Here is a 25,014-nt window from a genome sequence, read left to right on the forward strand (position 1 = left end):
GGTGTTTCTGTGGTTCCTGAACAGGACAGGAATCAACTGATTTGCTTATTCCATGACGGTCATGGACATCAGCGAATCAATCCCACTACAACCCACCTCAGGCAGCTCTGCTGGTGGCCGAGTTTAAAGGATGATGTAAATCACTACATCGAGAATTGTCTTATTTGTGCCCAGAATAATCCGGACAAAAAGGCTGAGCTTAGTCACACCCGACCCGTTAATGGCTCCTGGAGTAACCTCCAGATTGATTATATTGGACCATTGCCCCCTTGCAGGAATGGTTATAAATATGTACTCGTGGTGATAAACACGTTTACAAAATGGGTGGAAGCATTCCCATCCAGAACTAACACGGCAAAGACTTTGACCCACCACATCTTTACAAGATGGGGACTCCCCCGCAGCATTGAATCCGACCAAGCTTCCCATTTTACGGGACGTGTCATGAAGAACGTCCTCACGATATTTGGCATGACCCAAAAATTCCACACTGCATACAACCCACAGTCGAGTGGTATAGTGGAGCGCATGAATCGGACCCTAAAATCCACCCTCAGAAAAATGGTCCAGCAAAACAACACCACTTGGGACTCAGTCCTCCCTTTTGCGATGATGTTTTTGCGCAATACAGTTTCAACTTCCACAGGTTACACCCCACACACTCTCATGACCGGACGCCCCATGAAAGGCACAGAATTTTTATTAGGTTTAGACTTGACCAGCCCCGAAGTGACGGCCCTAACACATGAAAAAGCTGTGGAACAATTAGTGGAAAATGTAAAAACGGCTCAGCTAGCAACCGGCATATGAAAGAAACAGAGCAAGGCCTGTTTTGACAAGACAGTGCATGCGACTGAGTTCAGCGTAGGACAGCAAGTCATGATCTCCGTATACAACCCTAGCACATTCCTGTCACTTAAGTACTCGGGTATGTACTCCATTGCGGACAAAGCCCTTCCGTCTACAAGATAAAGTATCCCAACGGAAAGACTGCGTGGTTCCATATCAACCAGCTGAAGGCATATGGAACACAGTCTAACCACGCACACACACGTCATGCTCGACGCAGCAGACCACGCCCCGCCCACAGCCAACGTCACCCTACCATCCCCCAACACGGCAGCACGGTAGCATTGTGGATAGCACAATTGCTTCACAGCTCCAGGGTCCCAGGTTCGATTCCGGCTTGGGTCACTGTCTGTGCGGAGTCTGCACATCCCCCCCGTGTGTGCGTGGGTTTCCTCCGGGTGCTCCGGTTTCCTCCCATAGTCCAAAGATGTGCAGGTTAGGTGGATTGGCCATGATAAATTGCCCTTAGTGTCCAAAATTGCTATTAGTGTTGGGTGGGGTTACTGGGTTATGGGGAGAGGGTGGAGGTGTTGACCTTGGGTAGGGTGCTCTTTCCAAGAGCCAGTGCAGACTCGATGGGCCAAATGGCCTCCTTCTGCACTGTAAATTCTATGAAACACGTCCAGCCCAGCCACGGACTCAACCTCGACTCCACCCCCGAAATATACACTCCGGCCCGGAACGCCCACAGACAGCAGCAGCAGAGACAGCGACTGTGACTCGGACGATAGCCACAGCATGCCTCCCTACTATCCCCATGCAACAGGACCCACACCCAGCGAATCTGACCACGATTCAAGTGATCCCTTCATGATCACTTTCCTACACAAACCCCACCACCGACCACCGACCCACAATGACGACCCCGATTCCGTCCCCACCCAACTAGACACCACCTATTGGCACAGAGACAATTCGTTCAGACTCGTCCTTAATGACGAGAGCGATCCAAAATCATACCAAGCAGCCCTATCAGCCCTGATACATTCAAGAGTTTGGCATCCGGGAGAAGATGACGACCTTGAGTCTGACTCCCAAAACGAGAACCCCTTTGCGACCCTGTTCGCAACCGATAACTGAGGTGTCCAGATGATGTTTTAAAAGGAACCGCTTGGAAGAAAACGGTGTCCTTTCTGATGGAACCTGCAGCATGTTTGATGTTGTTTGCACTTGTTTGTTAAATGTTGTATGTCAGACCGGAAAATATTTCCACGGCCCCACGCCACCACCCCTCTGACGCCCACTGGCAGTCAGAGAAAGTAGTTTGGCCAGACGCTAGTTCAGAGGAACTAGTTTGTCCGCAGAGACTTGTAAATGTCCCAGATGCCAGTTCATAACTGCTCTTCTGGTTCGAGGAAGGAACCAATACGGCAACCCCCCACGATGACTACATTTCTTGCCCGTTCTTGTCGGTTGCTCAGGCAGGGGAGAAACGGCTTGGGACCCGCCCTGCCTGGGAACTCCCCCTCTGGTCAGCTACGCTCGGGTAAGGGAAACACGGCATTGGTCGCCGTCCTACCCGGGGACTCCATCTAACTCTTAACCGTCGCGGCCCATACGCACCTCATTTTGGAAAGTTTTAGTTCAAAAAGTTTTGTTTTCTTTCAGGTAACCCTTAGGTTGCCAACCATATGCTATTTACATCCTCAAACATTTGGATGGTAAACCGCACAGTCTGTGAGACGGCTCGCACTGGTTCATTATTTGTACGTGTGTCTTATCCTAAAATTCGGGAGTCACACATAGTGACCAATTATAAAGGGAGTAATTGGCACTAAAGGACAGACAGGCTATCATACGAGATGTTAAACCAAGATAGTAAGAGACACTATGCTTGTTTCCACAGAACTCCAGAAGCTCCAGGACAGGAGAAGAGAAGAGAAGCGAAGAGAAGTGAAAGAAGAAGAACCATGAGGACATCCTCCACGTGGTTCATCGTTATAATGGACCTCAGCCGTTAATGATTCACTTCCCCACAGTACCCAGAGCTCAGTCACCAGCGACACCACACCATCTTGGTACTCCCTGTCCTACTTGATAGAATCCCTATTGGTATTGGCGATACTCTGCTGCATCGTGCAGACTATGCGTCTGAGAAAATGGAGGAGAGCCTACCGCGCTCGCACCCCGGTATATAGGATCAGATCCCCTATTTTCAGATACGACCAGACCCCCGACCCCCGCGATCTATAATAAAGAGCATTCGTTTGCGTTTTTGTTGTAAATAAAGAATTGTTCATGAGCAATTGGACGATCCTGAGTCAAGACTGCCAAGCCAGGAAAAACGTGTATAAACTGCTATGATTTTGTTTGTATGGTTGAGGAAGTTAGAATGATGAAATGTTTAAGTGAGTGTAATGTACTAAGGATAGTTAGAGGTTCCCATTTTCTTGTTTTGTAATGCATGTCCCTGTTTGACATAGCACCCCTTAGAATTGTCAGTTAAAATGTTTTTGCATAGTTATGGTCAGTGTAGAGGCCATGAAAGAAGTGCTCACCGGGTCAGGGAATGAAGACAACGCAGTTATGTGATCCTTCACGCTTCGCGTTAGGATCACAAGGAGGAAGTGTAGCCACCTAAATTGGCCAACTCCTGATTTAAAATGGTGAACGGCAATGGCTGAAGGGAAATTCAGCCAACACAGGCAGAAACCAGCAGGTGCAGGTTTGCTGTGTATTTAACTCTGCAAAAGCCCAGACAGCATCGATACCAGCTACCACCAGCATAATAATATAGCAGCCATCTACATACTAATGAGCAATCTCCGGGAACAAAAGCAACATTTGGGACACTCAAAACTAAGCCAGACTCCCCGGCGCCAGCAAGAGCCAACACAAAAGAGGTTAACGAACACCTCAAGACCGCCCATCGATCAGGGAACCGCTCCAGTATTGGAGAAATCGAACCAAGCGATTGGAACGAAGTCCAATCACCTAGAACCAGGTACAGGGTCCGCCCCGAAAGGCGGGAATCCCCTGGGGACTATAAAAGGGGCTGGTTTAGCACACTGGGCTAAATCGCTGGCTTTGAAATCAGACCAAGGCAGGCCAGCAGCACGGTTCAATTCCCGTACCAGCCTCCCCGAACAGGCGCCCGAATGTGGTGACTAGGGGCTTTTCACAGTAATTTCATTTGAAGCCTACTTGCGACAATAAGCGGTTTTCATTTCCATTTTTCACTTAAGCCCCCAAGTTCAACTCGCTCTCTTCATCCTGCCCGGGTCACCCAGCAAGGCGAACCAACCTTGACCGTGACCGGTGCAGTGACCACCGAAAGAAGTCAGTCTTAATACAACGCTCGCTAAGAGATAGGCGCTCCAAGCTACCAATCCGTACCAACTTCAAATCCCGCAGACTCAGAACCTGAACCAAAGGCCATTTGTTCCCCTGACCTGGTGGGCCAGTCCGAAGTTAAGTATAGGCCTGTTAGTTGTAGAAGTAGTTTAGACGTAGAATTTGTGCATGAGTAGCGATTACTGTGTATAATAAATGTGCTTTGATTTGAATCTTACTAATCGGTTATTGATCATTACTTGGACTTGAACCTCGTGGCGGTATCATAAAGATACCTGGCGACTCGAGCGCAAAGGTAATAAAACAGAGTAATTGAACCAACGGGGAAAGTTAGCAACAGAACCTGTATTAGTTAATAAATAATTTGCTTAAAGGTGCTCCATTAAATTATTGGTACATTATTATAAATTTTAGATAATTCCCACCATATATTATAATTTTTCTGATGTAGAGTGAATGCAAAGTTGTTCTTACTTTCCCGTCTTCTTTGCAAACGTTGCACATAGTCCTTCAGACCGAAATCCAATCGCTGCAAAACTGGATCAATCTTGTTGTAAATACTTTGCCCCAAATCACAAGAGGTTACCAAAGGCCACAAGAGGACACATAATACTGGAAACCAACCAAGAAGCATAAAGGTTATGTGTGGTATCACATTTCACCATTGTTTACTGATCTTAGGAGAAAATGGGCAGATTATTTGAAATTGATGAGGAAGGGGGAGGGAATACACATAAAACTATTTAACAAAAATAAACTTTACCACAAGTAATATTCTTATCATATTCAGATACAGTGAAACCCATTTGTACAAATACTGCCAATTAATATTAGGTCCACAGTATAAATTCTAGGTGTTGTAGGATTCTAGGGAACATATTTTGTTGCACTGATTATACATAATGAAAAACTAGGCATTATCCAGGAATGCTTTCCCCTTACTTTAGCAAAAATATGTTAAAATCGGGCAGCAGCCTCTCCAAATTATGATAAGACATACACGTGACACGTGACAAATTTCTACACAGGATCTGGATTCAAGGTCATGATCAAGAATCAGACAGCTTTCAATCTAACTTACACATGGACTAGTATTAGATAATATAATTAAGATATATTATATATCTGATCGGTGTGTACATAATTGCATGTGTCACGCATCGCTATAAACAAGAACAAAGAATACAGCACAGGAACAGGCCTTTCGGCCCTCCAAGCCTGCGCCAATCATGTATCCTATCTAGATCAACCACCTGTATCCTTCTATACCCCGTCTGTTCATGTGCCTATCCAGATAAATCTTAAAGGCCACTAACGTATCTGCCTCAACCACCTCACTTGATAGTGCATTCCAGGTCGTCACCACCCTCTGTGTAAAGAAACTTCCCCCTCACATCTCCACTGAACATTTCCTCCCTCACATTGACCTGTGCCCCCTTGTAATTGTCATTTCCACCCTGGGAAAAAGCCTCCAACTGTTCACCCTATCTATACCCCTAATAATTTTATACACTTCTATGAGGTCATCCCTCAGCATCTGTCTCTCCAGGGAGAACAATCCCAGTTTATTCAATCTCTCCACATAGCTAACACCCTCCATACCAGGCAACATCATGGTAAACCTTTTCTGTACTTTCGCCAAAGCCTCCATGTCCTTCTGGTAGTGCGGTGGCCAGAATTGGACACAAGTGTTCCAAATGTGGCCTAACCAACGTTCTATATAATTGTAACATGATTTTTGAGCTTTTATACTCAATACCCCGTCCTCTGAAGGCAAGCATGCCATATATTTTCTTTACCACCATTTCCACCTGTGCTGTCACTTTTAAGGATCTGTGGACCTGCACGCCCAGATCTCTCTGTTTCTCTATGCTCCTGATAGTTCTGCCATTTATTTTATAACTCCCACCGGAATTGGATCTACCAAAACGCATCACCTCGCATTTGTCCGGGTTAAACTCCATCTGCCATTTCTCTGCCCAATTATGCATAATTAGGGATTAAGTGGAGTTCATCAGAATAGGGAGGTGTCGGCGGGCATTTTTTGGGAAGCACTGAAGGCAGTGGGCGGGGGAGAAATTATCTCATTTACAGTTCGTGCGAATAAGGAAAGGAGGGCGGAACATGACTGTCTAGTGAGCGAGATAGTGGAGGTGGACAGGGAATATTCGAGGGTGCACACCATGAAGGGACTGGCGAGGAGGAAAATGTTGCAGTGGCAATTTGATAGGCTGACAACGGGGAGGGCAGTAGGGCAATTGCGTCGGGCAAAAGGGGTGCAGTACGAGAACGGGGAGAAGGCAAGCCACATGCTTTCACACCAGCTGCGGAGGCAGGCTGCGTCCAGGAAAATATTGAAGATCCGGACTGGGGCTGGGGGTGTGGTGTCAGAGCCAGGGAAGATAAATGAGGCATTTAGAGAGTATGATCAGGGACTTATGAGGCAGACCCAGGAGGAGAGGAGGGGGACATGGGGCGGTTTCTGGACGAGCTGGAATTTCCCCAGGTGGAGGGAGCAAAGAGGCAGGCGTTGGAAGAGCCCCTGGGGCTGAGGGAGGTGCTGGAAAGTATCAGGGCTATGAAGTCAGGGAAGGCCCCTGGCCCGGATGGGTACCCGGCAGAATTTTATAAGGAATTTGCAGCGGACCTGGCACCACATCTGTTGGGGGCGTTTAATGAAGCACTGGAGAAGGGGGAGTTGCCGGAGACGATGAAGCAGGCGGTAATCACACTAATTCCAAAAGAAGGGAAGGATCCGGTGGAATGTGGGTCGTACAGACCCATATCACTATTGAACACGGATGTGAAAGTATTGGCTAAGTTGTTGGTGGGGAGGATGGAGGATTGTGTCCCGGGGGTGATTACAGAAGATCAAACATGCTTCGTGAAGGGCAGGCAGCTCGCAAGTAATATAAGATGGCTGTTGAATGTGGTGATGAATCCGTCGAGAGCTCTGGTACGGAGGTGGTGGTGTCCATGGACGCGGAGAAAGCATTTGACCGGGTGGAGTGGCGGTACTTGTTCGAAGTTTTGGGAAGGTTTGGGCCGAGATTTGTGGCATGGTTGCTGTATGTGGCATCAAGAGCGAGGGTGAGGACGAATGATATGAGCTCACGAAGCTTTGAATTACACAGCGGTACGAGGCAGGGGTGCCGCAGTCGCCGCTGCTGTGTGCGCTGGCCATAGAGCCATTGGTGATGGCTCTCAGGTGGTCAGCAGAGTGGCAGCGGATAATGAGGGGACAGAGGGAGCATCGGGTATTGCTCTATGCCGATGACCTCTTGCTGTATGTTTTGGATCCGTTGGAGAGTATGGGAAGGATTATGGACCTGTTGGGGAGGTTTGGAGGGTTCTCGGGATACAAGCTGAATGTAGGGAAAAGCGAGGTATTCCCAGTGAATGAGCTGGCACAGCGGGCTAATTTAGGGGGATGCCATTTACGGTAGTGAGGGATAGGTTTAGGTACTTGGGGATTCAGGTAGCGAGGGAATGGACGGGGCTCCATAAGTGGAACATAACAAAGCTGGTGGAGGAGGCCAGTAAGAGGCGGGATACACTGCACTTAACGTTGGCTGGGAGGGTCCAAGTGGTGAAAATGAATATTCTGCTGAGGTTCTTGTTTATCTTTCAGGCTCTCCCGATCTTTATACCAAAAGCCTTTTTTCGGAAAGTGGACACAATCATCTCTGACTTTGTATGGGCGGGGAAGGTGCCGAGGGTGGGGAGGACCCTGCTACAGAGGTAACATAGAACATAACAGCGCAGTACAGGCCCCTCGGCCCTCGATGTTGTGCCGACCTATGAAACCACTCTAAAGCCCATCTACACTATTCCCTTATCGTCCATATGTCTATCCAATGACCATTTGAATGCAGGGGGGTTGGCGTTGCCAAACCTGCTTCATTATTATTGGGCGGCGAAGGTGGACAAGGTGCGGCGGTGGTGGGAACGAGAAGGGGTAGAGTGGGTTAGGATAGAGGAGGAATCTTGTGAGGGGTCTAGTTTGAGGGCTATGGTGATGGCAGCACTGTCAATGGCTCCGAGTAGGTATTCAGGGAGCCCAGTGGTGCAGTCCACGGTGAAGATATGGAATCAGCTGAGGAGGCATTTTAGGGTGGAAGGGGTGTCGGTGCTAACGCCACTGTGCGAGAATCATGGGTTTGAGCCGGGGGGGGGGGGGGCGGGGGGGGGTGGATAGTGTATACAGGAGGTGGAGGGAAGTGGGGCTGGTCAAGGTGAGGGATTTGTATTTGGAGGAAGGGTTCACCAGTCTGGTGGAGCTAAGGGAGAGGGTAGAGCTGCCGACTGGTAGTGAGTTCACGTATCTACAGGTTAGGGACTTTGCACGAAAGGTCTGGAAGGGGTTCCCTAGATTCCCTGCTGGAGCGAATGCTGCTTTCGGATGTGGAAGGGGAGGGAAGAATTGGGGATATATATAAGTGGCTGGGGGAGCAGGGAGGCGACCGGGTGGTGAAGATCAAGGAGAAATGGGAAGCGTAGTTGGGAATGGAGATTAATTGGGGAGTATGGAGTGAGGCACTGCGAAGGGTAAACGGGACCTCCTCTTGTGCAAGGATGAGCCTGATACAGAGTGGGTTCTTTCAGGGGGTAGCAGATGAGTGTGAGAGGTGTGGGCGGGGGCCATCGAATCATGCGCACATGTTTTGGGGTTGTGAAAAATTGGGAAGATTCTGGGCGGGAGTGTTCGCGGTCTTAGCCGGGACAGTGGAGGAGGAGGTGGACCCAGACCCTTTGGTGGCGATATTTGGGGTTTCAGAGAAGCCGGAGCTCATGGAGAGGAGGAAGGCCGATGTCTCTGATTGCACGGCGACAAATTTTGCTGGAGTGGTGGTTGACATCGCCACCGGGAGTAGCAGCATGGTTGGGTGACCTGTACGACTTCCTGCGGTTAGAGAAGATAAAGAATAAGTTAAGGGGCTCAGCAGGGCAGTTTGAGAAAAGGTGGGGGATGTTTGTGACCCTGCTTGAGGAGCTGTTCATTGCGGCGGGGGGGGGGGGGGGGGGGGGGGGGGGGGGAAGTGATAGGGAAGGGGGGAAAAAAGGAGGAAAATATGTACAAACCGGATAATTGATTTTTGGGAAGAATGTTTCCCGGGTGTTTATTTATTGTAACTACTTTGATACAAGTTTGAATAAAATGCGTTTCACAAAATAAATATATCACTGAACAGTTAATAAATATTTCTAATGGAAATTTCAATTCTAAAATGCCTATTCTGTCCTGTCACTTACCTGTAATGATTCCTGGTCACACCACTAGGTGGTGTTTTTAATAGGAATTCCCCTATTCTCCTTGTCATACCCCAAAATAAATAATTTGTTTTCCACTTCTCCCAGGTTGGCCATGAGAAAGTTAAAAACAACTTGTCCTCAAAGCAGCAAGTTTTTTGGTATTTTTATGCTGTTTTTCAGACTTTATTAAACTCCCTTCACGATTCCACCAAAATAATTAACTTACTATTGTAGAATTTTGAAAAGAAATAAGGACCGTGAAACTTTGAGGTTTGTCAGATATTATCAAATGCTCCTTACTTTTCACATAACCAGCTTAACTATTCACCTCAGTTTCAGAATAAGAATTTGCCCCAGGGCCCTCAGAAATAAATGGCTGCATAGTTTTCTTCCAAAATCGCTTCATTATCAAATAAACAAATAGCTATAGCAATCAACAGTTCCAAATTCACATGGAAGCCATATTTCCTGCCCTGTTTGCTCCTATATCAAATTAAATAGCACTGTCCCGTCTGATAAGTAAATAAATAAATCTTCCTTCCATCTTTTCTCCACTTCTGCAAAGAACAATTCACACTCCCAAACAACTAACAATGACCATAAATTCAACTGCAAAGGTATATTGTTCGCCCCGTCCAGTGTAATATTCGTAAATAATACTAGCATCATTTTTCACTTACTAAATGTCCACTCATGGCCAAAATATTTACAGGTGGTTTATATGTTAACACAGAGAACTCCATTACAAATGCTTATACAGTTAGATCCCATTATGAATGTTAATTATAAAAAAGTATACAATATTTTAACAAATATGATTGAATACATATTTAATAATTTGGCAGTACAGCTGAAAAAATAGACACTTTGTCAAAGCTTCATCTTGTATTCATCAGGATAGCTCGCAAGAAATTACCAGCAGTATTTGAGGAACAACAATTTATTCTGAAAACATATAGAATCATAGAATCCCGACAGTGCAGAAGGAGGCCATTCGTCCCATCAAGTCTGCACCAGGCCTTTGAAAGAGCACCCGACCTAGGCCCAATTCCCCCATCCTATTCCTGCAACCCCACCCCAAGGGACAATTTAGCATGCCCAGACCACCTAACCTGCACATTTATGGACTATGGGAAGAAACCGGAGCACACGGAGGAAACCTATGCAGACACAGGGAGAACGTGCAAACTCCACATAGACAGTCGCCGGAGGTCAGAATTGAACCCGGGGCCCTGGTGGTGTGAGACAGCAGTGTTAACCACTGTGCCACCATGTTTAAAATTGTATATCTAATGTACATGAGGTGCAATTCCATATGTAATTCTTTGAAAGAAATGCTAATTAATTTTAAAATGCTGCAGGATGAAATCATCAAGCATATTCCAAACTGTAAAGTTCACTAGATAAATAAGAATGTTCTTACTTTTTCAGCCCGTGTTAAACAAATCATTGGCCTAAATTTCACAACCCCCATCAACAGGTTTTCAGGTGGGGTTGAGAAAAAAAAAAAGAGTCTGCCTTTGGGTTCCCACTCACCCCAATTGCACAGCGATTTCACGTAGGGCACGCAAAGCCTACCCTTTCCCCAATTGATAGCTTCTTAAGGGCCATGCCTAAAAATTGAATGATTCTTTCAAGTTTGGTCTCAGGGAGGTGATACTTTAGTTTATTTAGGATATTTCCCAACTGCGACCCCAGGATAGATGAACTGTCTGATTTTAACTGTTCCAAGTCAGCATTATCTGCCTTGTAATAGCTAAAGTCAGGCCTGTAATCCAATGCAGATAATTCTTTCACCTGTCATCACTTATCACTGCCACAAATACATTTTCCCTCTCACCTCTATCGTGACTGGACCAGGATCTAAGGTCTTCAGCATTTCTGTATTTTAAAAGATAATCCAGGCTTCCCGAATGGTGATTTAATTTTAAAAGTCTAGTCAGCCAATTATAAATTACATGGGTTTTCCAAATTATTGCTTGGTAAACCAATTAAAGAAATGCCCATCAAGACCCTCTTCACCTCTCTGAGTTAACTTCATTTTGCCCTACCTCAGTGATCCTACTGACAAGCAGGGTGAGCACCCAAGATTTGTTCCTGAGTGCTAATATTTTCTACAAAATGGCCCGCACATGTACAGTGGTACTCATGAATTCTTTCTCGACAACCTTAGAAACATCCCTCCTCATTTCTCCTATTTTTCCATCAATACTTCTGCATATCTTCCTTACTGATCCCACACCAGAATGACCTCGCTTTTGCCATACTCCAGAAATCTTACCATTCCTCACCTTTTCCATTGCTGCAAAATTCAGGATTCTGTGACCCTTGTGCCCCTCCAAGACTCTCACATCCCATAATACTGACTCCCAAACCTGAATATTATCGCCAAGTTGCCAAACTCATCTCTTCGAACATCCCATTCCCATTAAACAGGTTCCTGCAACTGACTTCTGGATTATCTGGAACATCTCCCATATCATTTGCAGTTAACTTTTCAAAATACAGTCAAAATATTAAGCCAATTGTTTTCAAATTAATTAGGCAGATTTACAGTTTGAAACAAATGCACATGAAATCATGTGCCATGTGAGCTGCAAGATAACATAGTAATAAAAGTTTAACTTGACTGAATCACTGTAAATCTAATTGTAAAACGTACATTACAGAACGCAAGACTCTGCATTCTACCTGTTCATGAGTCATAGAACACAGAACATTACAGCGCAGTACAGGCCCTTCAGCCCTCGATGTTGCGCCGACCTGTGAAACCACTCTAAAGCCCATCTACACTATTCCCTTATCGTCCATATGTCTATCCAATGACCATTTGAATACCCTTAGTGTTGGCGAGTCCACTACTGTTGCAGGCAGGGCATTCCACGCCCTTACTACTCTCTGAGTAAAGAACCTACCTCTGACGTCTGTCTTATATCTATCTCCCCTCAATTTAAAGCTATGTCCCCTCGTGCTAGACATCACCATCCGAGGAAAAAGATGGTGTCCACCCTATCCAATCCTCTGATCATCTTGTATGCCTCAATTAAGTCACCTCTTAACCTTCTTCTCTCTAACGAAAACAGCCTCAAGTCCCTCAGCCTTTCCTCATAAGATCTTCCCTCCATACCAGGCAACATTCTGGTAAATCTCCTCAGCATCCTTTCCAATGCTTCCACATCCTTCCTATAATGCGGTGACCAGTATTGCACGCAATACTCTAAATGCGGCCGTACCAGAGTTTTGTACAGCTGCAACATGACCTCATGGCTCCGAAACTCAATCCCTCTACCAATAAAAGCTAACACACCGTGCGCCTTCTTAACAACCCTCTCAACCTGAGTGGCAACTTTCAGGGATCTATGTACATGGACACCGAGATCTCTCTGCTCATCCACACTGCCAAGAATCTTATCATCAGCCCAGTACTCTGTCTTCCTGTTATTCCTTCCAAAATGAATCACCTCACACTTCTCTGCATTAAACTCCATTTGCCACCTCTCAGCCCAGCGCTGCAGCTTATGTAACTTGTAACATCGTTCCGCACTGTCCACAACTCCACCGACTTTAGTGTCATCTGCAAATTTACTCACCCATCCTTCTACGCCCTCCTCCAGGTCATTTATAAAAATGACAAACAGCAGTGGCCCCAAAGCAGATCCTTGTGGTACACCACTAGTAACTGGACTACAGTCTGAACACTTCCCATCAACCATCACCCTTTGTCTTCTTCCAGCTAGCCAATTTCTGATCCAAACTGCTAAATCTCCCTGAATCCCATGCTTCCGTATTTTCTGCAGTAGCCTACCGTGGGAACCTTATCAAACGCTTTACTGAAATCCATATACACCACATCAACTGCTTTACCCTCATCCACCTGTTTGGTCACCTTCTCAAAGAACTCAATAAGGTTTGTGAGGCACGACCTACCCTTCACGAAACCGTGTTGACTATGTCTAATCAAATTGTTCCTTTCCAGATGATTATACACCCTATCTCTTATAAACCTTTCCAAGATTTTGCCCACAACAGAAGTAAGGCTCACTGGTCTATAGTTACCGGGGTTGACTCTACTTCCCTTCTTGAACAAGGGGACAACATTTGCTATCCTCCAGTCTTCTGGCACTATTCCTGTTGACAAAGATGACTAAAGATCAAAGCCAAAGGCTCAGCAATCTCCTCCCTAGCTTCCCAAAGAATCCTAGGATAAATCGCATCCGGCCCAGGGGACTCATGTAAGGTTTTCGGGCAATTCGGCCCTTTTTGGACTGTGTTCAAGAATAAAACCCAGAGACTGTAAACTGGACACTTTTCAGCCAAAGGAACATAACCAAATTTCCCAGCAGGCTTGGTCCGCTGAGCTGAGTAGGTGCATAGGTATTTACAAACCCCCCCCGGAGCTACAAGGAAGAAGAAGCCAGACAACTAAATAGGATTAAAAACAGAGACAAAGGGCATGGTAATGCTGTAAGGGGCCTGCCTGCAAGCAGGACAATGTGATGGTCATAGCCCCATGCAGATGTAAATAACTTTGTCTCCACCAGAGCGGAATCCCATCAACGTCCCCAATGTGATGGTCATAGCCCCATGCAGATGTAAATGACTTAGTCTCCACCAGAGCGGAATCCCATCAACATAACGAGGTGAGGATAGCAGCGATCTCCGAAGCAGATGGAAGCCCTTGAAAAATCTTCACAATGGAGCTTAACCTTGTTATCTAAACAATGCTTGGAATGCGACCATTAGCAGGTGATTAAATCTTTACAGATCCAGAGATGGGGCAACCCCAGGTTAAAGAGGCGTGAATTACATCAAGCCAGGACAGTTGGTAGGATTTCGCAGGCCAGATGGTGGGGGATGAATGTAATGTGACATGAATCCCAGGTCCCGGTTGAGGCCGCACTCATGTGTGCGGAACTTGGCTATAAGTTTCTGCTCGGCGATTCTGCGTTGTTGCGCGTCCTGAAGGCTGCCTTGGAGAACGCTTACCCGGAGATCAGAGGCTGAATGCCCTTGACTGCTGAAGTGTTCTCCGACTGGAAGGGAACATTCCTGCCTGGTGATTGTTGCGCGATGTCCGTTCATTCGTTGTCGCAGCGTCTGCATGGTCTCGCCAATGTACCACGCTTCGGGACATCCTTTCCTGCAGCGTATGAGGTAGACAACGTTGGCCGAGTCGCACGAGTACGTACCGCGTACCTGGTGGGTGGTGTTCTCACGTGTAATAGTGGTATCCATGTCAATGATCTGGCACGTCTTGCAGAGATTGCCATGGCAGGGTTGTATGGTGTCGTGGTCACTGTTCTGAAGACTGGGTAGTTTGCTGCAAACAATGGTTCGTTTGAGGTTGCGCGGTTGTTTGAAGGCAAGTAGTGGGGGTGTGGGGATGACCTTGGCAAGATGTTCATCGTCATCAATGACGTGTTGAAGGCTGTGAAGAAGATGGCGTAGTTTCTCCGCTCCGGGGAAGTACTGGACGACGAAGGGTATTCTGTCGGTTGTGTCCCATGTTTGTCTTCTGAGGAGGTCGGTGCGGTTTTTCGCTGTGGCGCGTTGGAACTGTCGATCGATGAGTCGAGTGCCACTCGATGGCAATCTCTGCAAGACGTGCCAGATCATTGACATGGATACCACTATTACACGTGAGAACACCACCCACCAGGTACGCGGTATGTACTCGTGCGACTCGGCCAACGTTGTCTACCTCATACGCTGCAGGAAAGGATGTCCCGAAGCGTGGTACATTGGCGAGACCATGCAGACGCTGCGACAACGAATGAACGGACATCGCGCAACAATCACCAGGCAGGAATGTTCCCTTCCAGTCGGAGAACACTTCAGCAGTCAAGGGCATTCAGCCTCTGATCTCCGGGTAAGCGTTCTCCAAGGCGGCCTTCAGGACGCGCAACAACGCAGAATCGCCGAGCAGAAACTTATAGCCAAGTTCCGCACACATGAGTGCGGCCTCAACCGGGACCTGGGATTCATGTCACATTACATTCATCCCCCACCATCTGGCCTGCGAAATCCTACCAACTGTCCTGGCTTGATGTAATTCACACCTCTTTAACCTGGGGTTGCCCCATCTCTGGATCTGTAAAGATTTAATCACCTGCTAATGGTCGCATTCCAAGCATTGTTTGGCATCTTTGAATTTGTCTATATATGTGTTTCTGGAACATACCTCTTCATTCACCTGAGGAAGGAGCAGCGCTCCGAAAGCTAGTGACATCGAAACAAACCTGTTGGACTTTAACCTGGTGTTGTAAGACTTCGTATTGTGCTCACCCCAGTCCAACGCCGGCATCTCCACATCATTGTTATCTAAAAGAATAGACTGTCTGGAACTAGTGTATTGCGCTGGGACAGGCCCTGCAAGATAACCGGTGGAAAAAAAAACAAGTTGGAGGCGGACCCAGGGGAGGTACTCCAATCTTGACAGGAGCCGCCGGCAGGAACTCACTGGGTGGAGGGGGCGGAGTCGGCGCCAAATTCAAATCTGGACAGGTCTGCCTGGCTGGAAGGGGCGGACCTGCGAGGAGAACCCAGAATTCGACAGGTCTGCCTGGCTGAAAGGGGGCGGGACCAGCAGGAACTCACTGGTGGGAGGGGGCGGAGTCGGCGCCAAATTCAAATCGGGACAGGTCTGCCTGGCTGGAAAGGGCGGACCTGCAAGGAGAACCCAGAATTCGACAGGTCTGCCTGGCTCAAAGGGGGCGGGACCAGCGGGAACTTTAAACTTGTACCGATTCAATGCAAAAGGGGCTGGCCGGACACCAGAAAACCCAGGTAAACGGGTATAAAAGGGGTGGTCAAACGGTCATCGAGGCTTCTGTTTTTGGACTGACTGCTCTTAACTTGATCTCTCAAACTTCAACTTGACCTCCTGCTCCAGCCGCAGCCTTGGACTGTAAGTACCCTGCAGCAGCGTGCGAAACTCCCGGGACTTTGATAGTGGTTGAGGCTTTGAGACGGGGGGTGCTTATTCTGTGTGTTCTTTTACTCTGTTTTTACCATTGCTAAATTGTGTAACAATAAGATTTTACGTTGTGTCCGTTATAGCACTTTCCTTATAGACATAGTTTTGGTAGAGTTTAAGGTTTTATTGTATTTTCTTCTGTTTGGTGATTTTGACCTGGATTTTTCAATAAACCTCGATTTGATTGTAATTGGAGTCCGTTTCAATTCTTCATTCTCTCACCAGCGATCTCTGACCAAGTCATCTTTAAAAACTCGAACCCGTTCACTCAGGACAGGCTGCTGGTTAGGTGATAAACAGCAGTGTCCTAGTCTCTCTCTTGGGAAAGCTACTCCAGCGAAGTAGGGACCGGGTGGGTGTTTTACCACCGGCAAGAGAGAGAATCACCTGGGCATTGGTGGGGGTCTGGATATCTGTGCGATATAAGCCTCAGGATTCCGGTTAGGAATAAACGGCAGGCTTGATTCAGTGCTCTCTCCCGCGGAGGTGCCCCAGTGCGGCATCCCCTGGTCTCTGAAGTTTCAGTGCCAGCTGGAGAGAGACACACACAGATATACAAACCCCAGATATCGGCCCAGTAGTGGAGTAAAACAAGAAGGAACCCGCTACACTTATCTATTTTCACCCTTTCCAGAATTGTTAACACCTCCTCCTTATGAACCTCAAGCCCTTCTAGTCTAGTAGCCTGAATCTCAGTATTCTCCTCGACAACATTGTCTTTCTCCTGTGTGAATACTAGAACAAAGAACAAAGAAATGTACAGCACAGGAACAGGCCCTTCGGCCCTCCAAACCCGTGCCGACCATGCTGCCCGACTAAACTACAATCTTCTACACTTCCTGGGTCCGTATCCCTCTATTCCCATCCTATTCATGTATTTGTCAAGATGCCCCTTAAATGTCACTATCGTCCCTGCTTCCACCACCTCCTCCGGTAGCGAGTTCCAGGCACCCACTACCCTCTGCGTAAAAAACTTGCCTCGTACATCTACTCTAAACCTTGCCCCTCTCACCTTAAACCTATGCCCCCTAGTAATTGACCCCTCTACCCTGGGGAAAAGCCTCTGACTATCCACTCTGTCTATGCCCCTCATAATTTTGTATACCTCTATCAGGTCTCCCCTCAACCTCCTTCGTTCCAGTGAGAACAAACCGAGTTTATTCAACCGCTCCTCATAGCTAATGCCCTCCATACCAGGCAACATTCTGGTAAATCTCTTCTGCACCCTCTCTAAAGCCTCCACATCCTTCTGGTAGTGTGGCGACCAGAATTGAACACTATACTCCAAGTGTGGCCTAACTAAGGTTCTATACAGCTGCAACATGACTTGCCAATTCTTATACTCAATGCCCCGGCCAATGAAGGCAAGCATGCCGTATGCCTTCTTGACTACCTTCTCCACCTGTGTTGCCCCTTTCAATGACCTGTGGACCTGTACTCCTAGATCTCTTTGACTTTCAATACTCTTGAGGGTTCTACCATTCACTGTATATTCCCTACCTGCATTAGACCTTCCAAAATGCATTACCTCACATTTGTCCGGATTAAACTCCATCTGCCATCTCTCCGCCCAAGTCTCCAAACAATCTAAATCCTGCTGTATCCTCCGACAGTCCTCATCGCTATCCGCAATTCCACCAACCTTTGTGTCGTCTGCAAACTTACTAATCAGACCAGTTACATTTTCCTCCAAATCATTTATATATACTACAAAGAGCAAAGGTCCCAGCACTGATCCCTGTGGAACACCACTGGTCACAGCCCTCCAGTGAGAAAAGCATCCTTCCATTGCTACTCTCTGCCTTCTATGGCCTAGCCAGTTCTGTATCCACCTTGCCAGCTCACCCCTGATCCCGTGTGACTTCACCTTTTGTACTAGTCTACCATGAGGGACCTTGTCAAAGGCCTTACTGAAGTCCATATAGACAACATCCACTGCCCTACCTGCATCAATCATCTTAGTGACCTCCTCGAAAAACTCTATCAAGTTAGTGAGACACGACCTCCCCTTCACAAAACCGTGCTGCCTCTCACTAATTGCTTCCAAATGGGAGTAGATCCTGTCTCGAAGAATTCTCTCCAGTAATTTCCCTACCACTGAAGTAAGGCTCACCGGCCTGTAGTTCCCGGGATTATCCTTGCTACCCTTCTTAAACAGAGGAACAACATTGGCTATTCTCTAGTTCTCCGGGACATCCCCTGAAGACAGCGAGGATCTGCTGACGAAAAATACTGACGAAAAATATTCATTTAGCACCTCTCCTATCTCCTCGGACTCCAAGCACAACTTCCCACTACTGTCCTTGACTGGCCCTACTCTTACCCTAGTCATTCTTTTATTCCTGACATATCTATAGAAAGCTTTAGGGTTATCCTTGATCCTACCTGCCAAAGACTTCCCATGTCCCCTCCTGGCTCTTCTTAGCTCTCTCTTTAGGTCCTTCCTAGCTAACTTGTAACTCTCGAGCGCCCTTACTGAACCTTCATGTCTGATCTTTACATAAGCCTCCTTCTTCCTCTTGACAAGTGTTTTGACTGCCTTAGTAAACCACGGTTCCCTTGCTCGACCACTTCCTCCCTGCCTGACAGGCACATACTTATCAAGGACACGCAGTAGCTGTTCCTTGAACAAGCGCCACATTTCCATTGTGCCCATCCTCTGCAGTTTTCCTCTCCATCCGATGAATCCTAGGTCTTGCCTCATCGCATCATAATTGCCTTTCCCCCAGATATAACTCTTGCCCTGCGGTATATACCTATCCCTTTCCATCACTAAAGTAAACGTAATCGAATTGTGGTCACTATCACCAAAGTGCTCACCTACCTCCAAATCTAACACCTGTCCTGGTTCATTACCCAGTACCAAATCCAATACGGCCTTGCCTCTCGTTGGCCTATCTACATGCTGTGTCAGGAAACCCTCCTGCACACATTGGACAAAAACGGACCCATCTAAAGTACTCAAACTATAGCGTTTCCAGTCAATATTTGGAAAGTTAAAGTCCCCCATAACAACTACCCTGTTGCTTTCGCTCCTATCCAGAATCATCTTTGCAATCCTTTCCTCTACATCTCTGGAACTTTTCGGAGGCCTATAGAAAACCCCTAACAGGGTGACCTTTCCTTTCCTGTTTGGAAAATGATGTCTGTTCGTATATTTAGATCTGTGTAAAATTGACTGAATTTGTGACTTGTTCCATCAATTGTACCCAACATTTTTTTTAACATATGAAATTTTATTTTCGCATATCTAATTGTGTAATTCTTCGCATATGCTTTACTGCCAGCCCTACTCTCTTTTTAAAAAAATATATATTTTATTCAAATTTTTCGGCCAAACAAAACAATACAAAGGTTTTCCTTTTTACAACAATAAAACAATATAAATAACAGTGGCCGTTTTAACAAATAAATAAATAATATATAAACTAAATGGCAACTGCCATAACAAAACTAATAACTCTCCAAAAATAATATCAAACAATCCATTCTACATAACCTAGTACAAATATCTATACAAAAACACCCCTGAGGACCCACCCGAGCCCTCCCTACCCCCCCCCCCCCCCTCCCCCCTGGGTTGCTGCTGTTACCTTCCCATTTCCTTTATCGTTCTGCGAGGTAGTCAATGAACGGTTGCCACCTCCTGGTGAACCCTTGAGCCGAACCCCTTAGTGCGAACCTTATCCGTTCTAGTTTTATAAACCCTGCCATGTCATTTATCCAGGTCTCCACGCCCGGGGGTTTGGCTTCCTTCCACATAAGCAATATCCTTCGCCGGGCTACTAGGGACGCAAAGGCCAAGACATCAGCCTCTTTCGCCTCCTGCACTCCCGGCTCTTCTGCAACCCCAAATATAGCCAACCCCCAGCCTGGCTTGACCCGGACCCCCACCACCTTCGAAAGCACCTTTGCCACCCCCACCCAGAACCCCTGCAGTGCCGGACATGACCAAAACATGTGGGTGTGGTTTGCTGGGCTTCTCGAGCATCTCCCACACCTATCCTCCACCCCGAAAAATTTACTGAGCCTTGCTCTGGTCATATGCGCCCTGTGTAAAACTTTGAATTGTATCAGGCTTAGCCTGGCGCACGAGGACGACGAGTTTACCCTACGTAGGGCATCAGCCCACAGCCCCTCCTCAATCTCTTCCCCCAGCTCTTCTTCCCATTTCCCCTTCAGCTCATCCACCATGATCTCCCCCTCGTCCCTCATTTCCCTGTATATATCCGACACCCTACCATCCCCCACCCATGTCCCTGAGATCACTCTATCTTGAATCTCCTGCGTCGGGAGCTGTGGGAATTCCCTCACCTGCTGCCTCGCAAAAGCCCTCAGTTGCATGTATCGAAATTCATTCCCTTGGGGCAACCCATATTTTTCCGTCAGCGCTCCCAGACTCGCAAATGTCCCGTCTACGAACAGATCTCTCAGTTGCACAACCCCAGCTCTCTGCCATACTCCAAATCCCCCATCCATTCTCCCCGGGACAAACCTATGGTTATTTCTTATCGGGGACCGCACCGAGGCTCCCGCCCTTCCCCTATGTCGTCTCCACTGCCCCCAAATTTTTAGTGTTGCCACCACCACTGGACTTGTGGTGTATTTCATCGGGGAGAACGGCCCACACAAAACTCAATTTTCTTGAAAAAAGCCTTCGTGACCATCACCGGAAGGCACTGAAACACAAAAAGGAATCTCGGGAGGACTACCATTTTGACCGCCTGCACCCTACCCACCAGTGACAGGGGCATCATGTCCCATCTCTTAAAATCCTCCTCCATCTGTTCCACCAATCATGTTCAATTAAGCCTATGTAAGGTTCCCCAACTCCTGGCTATCTGAATCCCTAAGTACCGGAAATCTCTTGTTACCTTCCTCAGCGGTAAGTCATCTATTCCCCTGCTCTGCTCCCCCGGATGCACCACAAACAACTCACTCTTCCCCATATTCAATTTGCACCCCGAAAATTCCCCAAACTCCCTGAGTGTCTGCATTATCTCAGGCATCCCCTCCACTGGGTCCGCAACATACAGCAATAAATCATCTGAATACAAAGATACCCGGTGTTCTTCTCCTCCCCTGAGTACTCCCCTCCACTTCCTGGAGCCCCTCAATGCCCCAGGGGCTCAATCGCCAATGCAAACAGTAACGGAGACAGGGGACACCCCTGCCTCGTCCCTCTATGAAGACGGAAGTAGTCAGACCTCTGTCTGTTCGTGACCACGCTCGCCACCGGGGCCCTATACAGCAGCTGTACCCATCCAATAAACCATTCTCCAAAACCAAATCTCCTCAGCACCTCCCACAGATAATCCCACTCCACTCTGTCGAATGCTTCCTCGGTGTCCATCGCCACCACTATCTCCGCCTCCCCCTCTGGTGGGGGCATCATCATTACCCCTAGCAACCTCCGTATGTTCGTGTTAAGCTGTCTCCCCTTAACAAACCCAGTTTGATCCTCATGGACCACCCCAGGGACACAGTCCTCTATCCTCGTCGCCATCACCTTGGCCAGGAGCTTAGCATCTACATTTAAAAGGGAAATGGGCCTGTAGGACCCACACTGCAGTGGGTCTTTTTCCTTCTTCAAAAGGAGCGATATCGTTGCCTCCGACATAGTCGGGGGCAGCTGCCCCCTTTCCCTGGCCTCATTAAAGGTTCTCTTCAAAAGCGGGGCCAGTAGGTCCATATATTTCCTATAAAATTCCACCGGGAATCCATCCGGTCCCGGGGCCTTCCCCGCCTGCATGCTCCCAATCCCTTTTACCACCTCCTCCATCTCAATCTGTGCTCCCAGTCCCACCCTCTCCTGCTCCTCCACCTTAGGGAATTCCAGCTGATCCAAGAAACACATCATTCCCTCCTTCCCTTCCGGGGGCTGAGCCTTATATAACCTCTCATAAAATGCCTTGAACACCCCGCTCACTCTCTCCGCTCCCCGTTCCATCTCTCCCTCCTCATCTCTCACCCCACCTATCTCCCTCGCTGCTCCCCTCTTCCTCAATTGGTGGGCCAGTAGTCGACTCGCCTTCTCTCCATACTCATACTGTACACCCTGTGCCCTCCTCCACTGTGCCTCTGCCTTACCCGTGGTCAGCAGGTCAAATTCCACATGTAGCCTTTGTCTTTCCCTGTACAGTCCCTCCTCCGGTGCCTCCGCATATTGCCTGTCCACCCTCAAAAGTTCTTTCAACAATCGCTCCTTTTCTTTACCCTCTTGCTTCCCTTTATGTGCCCTTATGGATATCAGTTCCCCCCTAACCACCGCCTTCAACGCCTCCCAGACCACTCCCACCTGAACCTCTCCATTGTCATTAAGCTCCAAGTACCTTTCGATGCACCCCCTCACCCTTAAACATACCCCCTCATCCGCCAATAAGCCCATATCCATTCTCCAGAGTGGGTGCTGTTCTTTTTCCTCTCCTACCTCCAGGTCTACCCAATGTGGAGCGTGGTCCGAAATGGCTATGGCTGTATATTCCGTCCCTGTCACCTTCGGAATCAGTGCCCTTCCCAAGACAAAAAGGTCTATCCGTGAGTATACTTTGTGAACATGGGAGAAAAATGAGAACTCCTTACTCCTAGGCCTACTAAATCTCCAGGGGTCTACCCCTCCCATCTGCTCCATGAAGTCCTTGAGCACCCTGGCCGCTGCCGGCCTCCTCCCGGTCCTGGACCTCGACCGGTCCAGCCCTGGATCAAGCACCGTATTGAAGTCTCCCCCCATTACCAACTTTCCCGCCTCCAGGTCCGGGATACGTCCCAACATACACCTCATAAAATTCGCATCATCCCAGTTCGGGGCGTATACGTTCACCAGAACCACCGCCTCCCCTTGCAATCTGCCACTCACCATCACATATCTACCCCACTATCCGCCACTATGGTCTTTGCCTCAAACAGTACCCGTTTCCCCACTAAGATAGCCACCCCCCTGTTCTTCACATCTAAACCCGAATGAAACACCTGCCCCACCCATCCTTTACGTAGTTTGACCTGGTCTATCAGTTTCAGATGCGTCTCCTGCAACATAACCACATCTGCCTTTAATTTCTTTAGGTGTGTGAGTACCCGTGCCCTTTTAATCGGCCCGTTCAGCCCTCTCACGTTCCACGTGATCAGCCGGGTTGGGGGGCTCTTTACCCCCCCCTCCCTTGTCGACTAGCCAGCCCCTTTTTTAACCCAGCTCCTCACCCGGTTCCCACGTACCCGTATATCCCCCCGACGGCACCCTCCCGCCTCGACCACCCCATCCCATAACAGCTCCCCCTTCTCCTTAGCAGCAGCAACCCAGTTAACCCCCCCCTCCGCTAGATCCCCCGCTAGTGTAGTTGCACCCCCCATGTTGCTCCCAGAAGTCAGCGAACTCTGGCTGACCTCGGCTTCCCCCCTTGTCCTCGGCCCCCACTGTGCGAGGCCCCCTCCTTCCTGCGTCCCTGTTCCCGCCATAATTACCATAGCGCGGGAACAAAGCCCGCGTTTCCCACTCGGCCCCGCCCCTAATGGCCGACACCCACAGTTCCTCATACTCCCCCCCCCCCGCCCCCCAACATGGGGAAGAGAGAAAAGTTACAGGATCACAAAATTAACAAATTGAAAAATCATCCCCCCCCCCCTTTTCTCGCCCACATAAATACCCCACCACTTTGTCCCAAAAACTCTTTCTCTCGCCAGACTATTCCAGCTTCTCGTCCACAATGAATGTCCACGCCTCTTCTGCCGTCTCAAAGTAGTGGTGCTTCCCTTGGTGTGTGACCCACAATCTCGCCGGTTGCAACATTCCAAACTAGATCTTCTTTTTGTGAAGCACCGTCTTAGCCCGATTAAAGCTTGCCCTCCTTCGCACTCCAATCCTGGTATACGCGGATCACCGCGTTCTCCCACCTACAGCTCCGAGTTTTCTTCGCCCATCTGAGGACTGTCTCTCTGTCATTGTAGCGGAGAAACCTCGCCACTATAGCTCGAGGTATTTCTCCAGCCTTCGGTCTTCGCGCCAGAACTCGATCAGCTCCCTCCACCTCCAAAGGGCCCGATCCCATTAGCGAGTGAAGCATCGTGCTCACATATGTCCCGACGTCCGCCCCTTCTGCGCCTTCGGGAAGACCCAGGACTCTTAAATTCTTCATCCTCGAATTATTCTCCAGTACTTCCAACCTTTCCACACACCTTTTGTGCTGGGCCTCGTGCGTCTCTGTCTTCACCACCAGACTCTGTATTTCATCTTCATTTTCAGCAGCCTTTGCCTTCACGACCCGAAGCTCCAGCTCTTGGGTCCTCTGCTCCTCCTTTAGCCCTTCAATCGCCTGTAATATCGGGGCCAACAGCTCCTTCTTCAACTCCTTCTTCAGCTCTTCCACACAGCGCCGCAGGGACTCTTGTTGGTCTGGGCCCCATAACAAACGGCCACCTTCCGACGCCATCTTGCTTTGAGCTTCCCTTCCTTGCCGCTGCTCCAGAGGATCCTCCGCAATCCGGCCGCTATCCTCTCCCTTATCCATGCGTGTCCGGGGGGATTCCCTTCTGGTTTACCGCACAGTGTTTTTGGCTGTTTAAATTGCCGTTGGGGCTCCTATTAAGAGCCCAAAAGTCCGTTCCAACGGGAGCTGCCGAAACGTGCGACTTAGCTGGTCATCGCCGCA

At 48.2% G+C, this 25,014-nt stretch overlaps 1 protein-coding gene across 1 annotated transcript in view; it reads right to left on the minus strand.

Moving 5' to 3' along the window:
• The window catches only part of LOC140425366 (reticulophagy regulator 1-like), a 132,163-nt gene that overhangs the window by 48,732 nt on the left and 58,417 nt on the right, over positions 1-25,014 (minus strand). Inside the window, exon 4 of the mRNA XM_072509558.1 lies at positions 4,618-4,755. Within this exon, the coding sequence (XP_072365659.1) occupies positions 4,618-4,755 (138 nt within the window). The remainder of the gene's footprint in view (positions 1-4,617; positions 4,756-25,014) is intronic.

This window comes from Scyliorhinus torazame, chromosome 6 (genome assembly GCF_047496885.1).
Source record: "Scyliorhinus torazame isolate Kashiwa2021f chromosome 6, sScyTor2.1, whole genome shotgun sequence".
Lineage (NCBI taxonomy): Eukaryota > Metazoa > Chordata > Chondrichthyes > Carcharhiniformes > Scyliorhinidae > Scyliorhinus > Scyliorhinus torazame.